At 36.4% G+C, this 9,831-nt stretch overlaps 1 protein-coding gene across 2 annotated transcripts in view; it reads left to right on the top strand.

Annotated features, from left to right (window-relative positions):
• The window catches only part of LOC149089457 (tyrosine-protein kinase Src42A-like), a 76,876-nt gene extending 67,738 nt beyond the window's left edge, over nt 1-9,138 (top strand). The window contains exons 6-8 of one of the 2 annotated variants that reach the window (XM_089238704.1): nt 1,946-2,124; nt 4,387-4,543; nt 6,168-9,138. In XM_089238704.1, coding sequence (XP_089094830.1) covers nt 1,946-2,124; nt 4,387-4,543; nt 6,168-6,379 — 548 coding nt within the window. In that variant the 3' untranslated portion in view covers nt 6,380-9,138. The remainder of the gene's footprint in view (nt 1-1,945; nt 2,125-4,386; nt 4,544-6,167) is intronic. The other variant, XM_089238709.1, reaches the window with a different exon arrangement.
• Nucleotides 9,139-9,831: the final 693 nt, after the last annotated feature.

The raw sequence follows: 9,831 nt of genomic DNA on the forward strand, positions 1-9,831 counted from the left end.
CTGAAAAAAATCCTATACAACAAGCTTCTAAATGAATATGATACCAAATTCAATTAGCTGGCAACAATTTGGGACATTTTTTACGAGAGTGGATAAATTTTTTTTTTAATTTAACCTTCATCCTGCCGTGATTAAGCATTACATACCCTTTGTCCTAAAATGGTTGATTTTGCAGGGTGAACAAACAGATCTCCAGTGTTTACAAACTTGCTATACTTGTAACACTTGCTATACTTGGTTTGACAGCTATTAGACAGAGAAATAAATATTCCATAGTCGAGCCTCTCGAAATATGCAGCTTTTGTAATCTATGTAGAAGTGAAACTTGAGAACACATACTTTTCTCAAATGCCCAACTTACAGAACTTTTCGAAATAATTATTTGCTCAGGAGTGGCATTTCCAATTTTAGGTAATTACTAAATGCGAATAACTAAAATCAAACACATTTATTTTTCTTAACTGCTGTTTGCGACATCGTCTTCTCGATGCTGATCCATCTGGAAATTAAAACCAATTTTTCAGCCCTGAATAATCCAGTCTTGTATAAATGCGGTTTTATTTATTATTATTATTATTGCTATTTTTTTGCATAATTATTCATTTTGCATTTTTGATTAAGTACATAAAAACCTGTATGTTCTGTCTTCCCTCCCCCACAATGCTGTGAAATTAATTTTTTTGATTTTGTGCGCTAAAATGAAATTTTATATATTCACCTTTAAAATTGGCTCCACCAAATTAAATAAAATTTTGATTCTGTAATTGTTCAATAATTCCAATTTTTGCAATTCTATTTTAAAACAGGACTCTCTCTTCCCCCCCCCCACTTTTTTCCCTTGAGCAAAAATCCTGCATATTTTTTATTCAGCCATTGTGAGGCATTATTCAAATGGAACTGTCTAATGTATTTCACAAATTATGATATTTTTTTAATTTACAATACGTTTCATTTTTCCCTCGAGAAAGTCTCTGGGGAAAAAGAAATTTGAATTCATCAACTGAAAGAAACTGATCAAGAACTGAAGGGGTCATTCAAGTATTACGTCAGCATCGGGGGGGGGGGGTTCGGATTTGCTGACTTTTGGTGACAACGGGAGGGGGGGGGGTTTGAAGGTTGCTTGGTTGCTTATGTCATCAACCAAACCCCCTTTTTGAAGATGTAAAATATTCTAAGCTGCTGATGAAATTTTGCTGACAGGGAAGGGGAGTCAGTGTTTTGCTGAAAGGTTGTGGGTGGGGGAGTCAAAAATGGCTGAAAATCTGCTTACGTAATACTTGAATGGCCCCGAAGGAAACTGATCAAGAACTGAAAGCTATTTTTTCATCATACATTCACCTTCACTGTAGAAAGGAAATTGTGTGTGCAAAAGCAGCTCCACACGTGCTTCTATCACGAGCGAATGCTGCTGAATGATTAGGATATTAAGTATGGAAATGTTTGTCAACAAGGGGGGGGGGGGGAGAACACCTTATAGCCTCCCACATAGTCTTGCAGCCTGATAATGATAACTTATGGGGGGGGGGGATAAGTTTGGTTAAACCTTAGCTTCAGAATGCGCAAAAGAACTTTTGACAGAAAAAAAATAACATTATCTGAAGTTTTGATAACTATAAGCAAAATTTTTCCCATATTATGATATTGGTTTGTTCCGTTCTTTGCAAAAGTGATAACAATACCCAAACGATAGTATTATCCATTATTCTAATAAGCAGCATGGGCTGTATTTCTTATTTATTCAATAAGTTGTCAGTGCATTATCATAGCCCTTACATACTCCGAAAAATGAAATTTGAACATCTGAATTTTATTTATGCCTTTCAGTAAGATCTCAGAATGCTGCCTTTATATTTACTGTCTACAAATTGACTATATTATTTGCACATTTATAAGCATAAATTGTGCCTCTTTGAAAATGATTGATACATTAATTATTCTTCCACAGAAAAAGCACGTTCTCTAAAGCTTCCACAACTCATCGACATGGCTGCTCAAATCGCGTCTGGTATGGCTTACTTAGAGTCTCAAAATTATATACATAGGGATTTAGCGGCTAGAAACATTTTAGTTGGAGAAAACAATATTGTGAAGATTGCAGATTTTGGATTGGCTCGGCTGATAAAGGTAATTTGTATTTTTACTTTGCCTGATGAGCTATTATTCTCATCTGTAGTGATTTCTCTCAATGAATCTATGAACGACTTGTATTCTTCTTTTTTACATTCATTAGATGATATTATGCAAGTTTCTCAATTTTTCTTCTTTTCACTTATAGGAAGTTTGGGTATCATGTAATGCCATTCACATTTATGAATGTTACTCAATAACAGATTTTGGATTAAAACACAAGAAAACCACACAAATACAAACTTTAGCTGAGGAGAGAGAGCTTTATTCTCAGCCCCATATATCAAAGAAACCATGGCTCCCACATCCTGGAGCAGGGCCTCCTAGGCTGGGATCTATATTGGGCCCCAAGCCAGACTTTTCACAGGCCACAGGCCCTTTTATAGTGAATTTATACAGGACCGGAACTGGGGGGGGGGGTAACAGTCCTGAGCGGAAAAATTAAACGGGGGTGGCAATCTTGGGTGGAAACAAAGAAAACCCATCTTGAAGAGATGTTTTGCATTGGCTTTATCTCGTACCATAGACAGTACAAAGCCTGACTCAGATGATACTTATAGTACTCCACATTACCTGATATGACGTCTTTGAAAATGTAGTATCCCATCTAACCAGAAAGAATCACTAACTAAAAACAAATTAGTATCACAATAATGAAATGCAACTCTTGTGATGCACATTAGGCTTTGTTCAAATTATTGGGCACACTTCTGATAATTATGGCATATTTTTGTAAACTTGTCTGGCAAAATAATCTATCTAAATTTCTGGAAATTGAAAAAAGAAAAAAATCATCTCCTATAGCAGAATGATGTTGACAGTTGAGCAATACAGAGTATTGAACATCGGGAGGGGGGGGGGTTGAATTTTTATGTAGTTTAACACTATTCCACTTGGTGGCCATACCTGGAAGAAGAATAAACTTTTTATTCCATTGTACCCGAACTTCCTCTGTACTTTTTAATCATCTCATTTTGATTAATGCTCCTACCACAGTATTCCATGTTTGAGACGAGGAAAATGAGATTCATAGCTATCGTAACAACTGAAGCTAACTGATTGACAGTTGAAGCATAAGCACCATGGTAAAATCTTAAATTTCATGCAGCTCAACTATCAATAAACTTTTGCCACAGTGAGTGAATACTGTACAAAAATGTACAGTTGTATGGTACCTACTATACCAAAATGTATTTGCATCAGGTATTCAATCATTGCCAGTTTTGAAAACAGATTGCATCACCTACTGACCAGTTATGGCAAACTTTCGGGCATACTGCTAGGCATTGCCAACAGAAACATCCACCAATGTAGAAAGCGATTGTTTCCTAATTTGTCTCTGACTCTAACACACACAGACTAACAAGTTTGATTTTAGCAAGAACAAGTTAGATTCAAGCAAATGTAACAATTGCGAACCAGAGTTTTGGGTAAAGCAAAGTGTCTAATATTATTAATGGACCTGTCTTTTGTCTGCAGTACTCAGTTGCTTTCAATCAAAAGTTTCATTTCACAGATTTTAAACATGCAACAGGCAGCTGAATTTATTTAATATGATGCTGCCAAATGTTTATGCCTATAAATTAGTGGTTCTCAACTAGGGGTGCAGGAATACAATTTTAAAAGCTGCAGAGAGATTGATTTCGAGATTGAGAGCTGGTAAATCCTCTGTGATGTGATTATTGAAAGAAGTTCGAGAACATAAGTTTAATTTCAGTAGGAGTGTTTAAAAAAGGTTGAGAATCACTTTCATAAATGGCGTTGCCAGTGATTCTCCTGTGGCACCCGAGTTGTGCAGTAGTAAGATACTCATCTTCCACCATGAAGGTTGACGTCAATGTCCATGGATTCAAATCTGGGGGAGAACATCAAAAATAAGTTCTTTACTTACCAATCCTAGGGAAACCACCGATGGAGGGTGCCTTCATTTCCCACCCTACACCATTGGTTGGAAATTGATGTGTGGTGATATGACCGGAGTCTGTGTGTGGTAAAGTAGTAGTAGCGATTCTCCTTTAGCTGATTTCTCCATTAAATCTAATTTTGTTATAAATTTATCAGAGAAGAAAGTTCTGGAGGGATGATCAATAGCAAACGTTCATGAATAAAAAATTTATAATGCTTTGATAAGGTGAAACTTTTTACCTTAGGTCTTGTATGGTAATTTGTTTATATTTTTAATAAATAAATGCTTTCCTATTTTCACAAAAATTCATATGCGAGATACATGTATATAGTTCAGTTTGTCATTTCGGACAGGAGGACGAGTATGAAGCTCGGGTAGGAGCACGATTCCCAATCAAATGGACTGCTCCTGAAGCAGCCAACTACAGCAAGTTTTCCATCAAATCTGATGTCTGGTCATTCGGTATCTTGTTGACTGAGCTTGTTACATATGGACGAATACCATATCCAGGTATGAAAGCATTTTAGCTTGATATTCTTGTTTGTTCATACTGTATGCTTGCATGCACACACTTGTAGCAAAAATAACAGAAATTCAAATTCTGTCAGTCTACTCTAAATTTGATTCCGATTGGTATTCTCAATTGCAGGGTGATAAATCAGTGAATAACAGTAACCAATACCATCTTAATACATTGGTTCACTCAAACATGGCCGGGGGGGGGGCTCATGAAAATTAGATCACGTTAAAATTTTTTAGTGTATGCATGTAAATTGAAAGACACAAATTTATAACCATATAGGGGCCTCAGAAAAATCACTTTACCTGAAGGAGGGAAGGGTCCCATGATGTTCTTAAGACAGCCCTGCAAATAACACGACAATATCTGAATGAGAACCCTCAATTAAAATCTTGAAGACAATTATGAACTTTTTGTTTTGCAATAGACTTTTCAGCTTGAATGATATCATTCAAGAATTAAATATCACTTTTGGCATCCATTTAATGGCAGTGCATACTAAAATTTCCTGTGCAGAACTCACACCATTGTTAATACCTGAAAAGAAGAATTATTTGTCCATAGAAATAAAAAATTTGACATAGAGCTCTCATTTGTAGATTTGTACCATTTCTTCTCACAATTTTGTCACATGAAGGTGAGGGTAGAACATCGAAATTGATGCAGTGATACCCCGATCTACATCAATAATTTATTTAAAGAATAATGGCATAAGTCAAAGTAAATTTGTCTGCTGATAATGCCTCTCTCTTCTATGTATGGGGGGGGGGGAAAGGTGATTATGCAGATTATCTTCATTCTTATCTATTCCTCTTTTCCCTGCAAGTGTCTCACAGGTTAATATTTACATTCTAAGAACGTGACGTCAAAAGCCTTCAAGATTTGCTTAAAATGCATCTAATTGAATAAAAATCATTTTCATAGGAAGAGACAACGTGAATGAGGAGTGACATGAGTCTAGATATAATTAAAGTCTGGGTTGTTAATACCTGTCAACACAATTTGACTAATGATTCATCTAGCGTATTGGCTAATTTAAATTTTTTTTAATACAGGGTGGGTGAAAAGTCCTAAACACATTTTTTCACTACTTTTCAAGGCAGAAACTCTTTTATTTGATGAATAAAAAAAAATGTTAAAAATTTCACGCACACACATGCAGAGATTGGGATGTGTCATGAAAAATGTAGCAAATAAAATGCAACACAAAAGTGCATAATTAAGGTGTATGGTGATTTGCGTTACATAAAACTACCACATTTAAATATGAGCACCCTTTTTAGCTTGGGCAATATCTAAATGAGTGAAAGGGTGCTCATGTTGAAGTATGGTAGTTTTTGCAACGTAAATCATAATAAACATTAATTATGCTCTGTTTGTGTTGCGTTGAGGTTTTTGTGATACAGCACCATCTGTGAGTGAAATTTTGAACGTTTTTATTATTCGTCAAAAAAAACTGCATGGCTTGAAAAGCATTTTGATGCAAATCGCTCTTTTTTTGTGCCAATTTCTTGATTTTTAAAATAATTTTATTCATTTAATCGAAATACAAAATAAAGGGTGGGTGAAATGTCCTAAACACATTTTAAATTTGTGATTTTTTTTTTGTGGTAGGCATGACCAACGCTGAAGTGCTACATCAAGTAGAGCACGGGTATCGAATGCCTTGTCCCCCAGGCTGTCCACAAGCACTTTACGAACTGATGTTGGAAACATGGCACAAAGATCCGATGAAGAGGCCAACGTTCGAGACGCTCCAGTGGAAATTGGAAGATTTCTTTACCTTAGAGGGCTCTGAGTATAAGGAAGCTTCCATTGCCTACTGATTTTCGAGAAGAAACAGTCTCTTCTAACTTGAACGATGAGTTTTTATGAGTGTCATATTTATTGCAACCTGCATGGTGTATTTTATTTTATCTTGAATCACATTCGCATAAGTGAAAAATCTTTTGCTGCAAATCAATGCGAACCCTCAATTTTTACACACACTCTCTTGGCTTTTGCTTTTCTGGGCTTGTGAGATTTGTGCGTTTGCCATCAGAGTAACTGATACTGAGTCAATGAACCATCTTTTTTAAACGAAATTGTTTAAAACAAGTATACCTGTGAATGAATTTGAAAAAGTCATATTTCTCTTAGTGCCAAATGCTATTGCGGTAAAATGAGATCTTTCTATAAAAGATGAAGTAACGTCTAATATGTTTTAAAGGCTATGATAAGAATGAAAAAGAATCATCATTTTTTGCATTTAGAAATGTCTTATGGGCTACGGCAAATTGTGCCTGATATTTGTTCACTGTAAGTGTATGACAGAGAAAAAATCAAATAAGTAGAAGAATGAATATCTTGATAATATGAAAGGTAAGGTAACACCAGGCAAGTCCTTTCTGGAAATTATGTGTTACTGCTAAAGCCTGAAATGTTGCCAATTCACAAAATGGCCAAGAGGTTCTGCCAAAGTCTGATTTTCAGAAATGATTGGAGCTTTGGTTGGCCAATTCGCAAACTGACCAGAGATCCCTAGCCAAAATTTAATGCACTGATGTAAGATGGCCCGGTAAGCACCAAATCCATTTTTTTAATCGTCAACATGTGATACATACTATAAGTAGCAGCTGTATTGGATTAGTTCCATATGATGGGAGATTAAAAAAAAAAGAGAAATTTGGGAGAAAAACTATTTGCATAATAATATAGATGTATAGTTTTCTCTGTCAAATTTTGAAGGAAAAAATCACTACATCACAACTGCAGTTAGATGGGTTGCCATTGCTGACATGGACATAATTATCACAAAAAATTACGCCAACCTGGCAAGGACCTTCAAATCCTGTCTTTTGCTATTGAACTTTGGCTAGGGATCCCCGGTCACTTCTCAAATTGATTGGCTAAAGTCAAAAAATTTGGAGATTGGCAGGATCAATATTTAACCAAATTCACAAATTTGCGAGCTGGCCGATTCCGAGTTTTGGTAGTAACGAATTTCCCCGAAAAAAAACACCTGAAAAATTTTGTGATAAAATAACTCAATCCAAAGGAGCTATAGTGAAGAGCAATTGTGATACTAAACTACAGCAGAACCCTGCTAAAGGGGGGGGGGGAGGAATAAATCATGTAATGCAAAACTGTACCAGTAATTGAGGATATCTCAAAAAACATATTAAAAACATGAAACTTCATTTTGGATTCATTACAGAGTTTTAAATATATGAACATTCCAGAGATTTTTTTAACCAGATAATTTTATGTATACATATACCCCTATGTACAATGAGATACCCAGGTATTCTTAGGCATACCTACGGCAGACATTCCATTTGATGTAAATTTTCCAAACCCACTGTGTCAACGAGGGTGTACCCAAAAGTAACCAGAATCATTTTTTATGAAATTTTTATTGAAATTTATTATTTTATTATCCTTAAAGGTGTTCTTGACCAGCCTCACAATGATTTGTTTTAACATTTTTCTTTTTTTGACAAATTTTCTTCAACCTAATTCACATCATAAGGCTAGATCTTGGCAATAGGAAACACTTGAGTGCCTGGTCCCCACGCCCTAAATATAAGAGAAAATGACATATATGGAATAATATGGTTAAGTCTATAGTTCTATTTGGGGGCTCCCCCACCTGAAATACCAGTTCCCCCGTTGAATGAAATTTGTGGCTACGGCCCTATCACAAAATTACTTCTGCTGCAGAGTTTGTTTTGTCTGAGGGAACAGGAAAGAAGTCACCTAGAATGTATGTGTGAGGTCTGCAGTAAGGTGAACTTCGAGGCGTGAATGTGTGTGTGTAAATCCTCTCATTTAAAAAAAAGTCTGTGCAGAGAGCAGGCACACCCCCTTCAATACAGTACTCACATAACATGAAAATTTAAGCGTTTATCATTTCCACTTCAAAATATTGAAGTAGGATGACAGCACCAGTAGAACATGCCCCAAAAGCCTAATAACTCTGGCAACATAAATATGTTAGGACCATGCATATGCATACACACACCACATTTCTGTTTGTGCTAGTTCATCGGAAACTTTGAAGAGGAATGTGTACTGGTAGCATGTATGGTTAAATGGTACAGTAGCAGGGTGAGTGGCGAGAACTGTTAGAAAGAGAGCCACACACGCCAGTGTATTTTTTAGCATAGAAACCAATTTTCATTGTGCATTTATCTTCCTGTTCCAGTTTCAAAATAAGCAGCACAAACTTGACAGACACTGTACCATTCCCGAAATTTCTGTCAGGTAATCCATGATTAAGTTTTTGTTCTGCCAGTGGTCTTTGGTAATCTTCTTTCATTGTTCTATGATCTCTGTGCATCAAAGTACATCCATTTTGTGGCAGGTTTCTATTCACAAGTCTCTTTTTTTCGATATGAGAAAACCTCATCATAAAACTGATTTGTTTAAAGCACCATCTTCAAATTTTTGTTGCATCATATTAACAGTCTACCACTACTACCAAACCACACATGGGGGTCATTCAAGTATTGTGTCAGCATCGAGTTTCCGAGGGGGGTTTCCGATTTGCTGACTTTTGATGAGAAGGGGGGAGGGGTTTGAAGGTTGCTTACGTAATACCACCCCTTTTTGAAGATATGAAATATTCTAAGCTGCTGACGAGGGGGTCAAAAATGGCTGAAAATCTGCTTACGTAATACTTGAATGGCCCCCTGTACCTAGTCTATATTCCTCTGCAGAACTTCTAATGAATTGGTGCATGACATTAACAGTCTCAGTTACAGAACAGAACAGACTGAGCATGACCAGGTTCTGTTGCTTACACAATTTTAGTTCATTGCCCGGCGGGCACAGTCATGGCGGAGAAAATTCTGAAAGACAAGGAGGGGGATGGGGGGGCCCCCCTTTCATAGGGTACAATATACATTTGTTAATTGTTGTGGCAATATACATACAAGGAAACATTTATTTTCTGGATATTATGCTGAGGTGAACTCAGAAAGAAAAGTCATCTTGTCTCCGCTGGGACTCAAACCCAGGCTCTCTTGCATACCAGGCAAGCATGCAAGAGGGTCTGGGTTCGAGTCCCAGTGGAGACAAGATGACTTTTCTTTCCGAGTTCATCTCAGCATAATATCCAGAAAATAAATTTTTCCTTGATAGATGGCTTTTTCTCAGCCCTAGATGTCTCTCTCAATATGCATACAATTGTTAGTCTCAGCTACAGTCATATCCAAAGTTCTACCTATACTTTTTGTGATCACATCTTGAAAATCATAGAATGTTATGACTAGAATAGACAAAGGAGCACCAAAGA

This window comes from Pholcus phalangioides, unplaced genomic scaffold, assembly GCF_987345545.1.
Source record: "Pholcus phalangioides strain wild (caught in Gottingen) unplaced genomic scaffold, Ppha-v1.0 ptg000002l_1, whole genome shotgun sequence".
In the NCBI taxonomy this organism is placed as follows: domain Eukaryota; kingdom Metazoa; phylum Arthropoda; class Arachnida; order Araneae; family Pholcidae; genus Pholcus; species Pholcus phalangioides.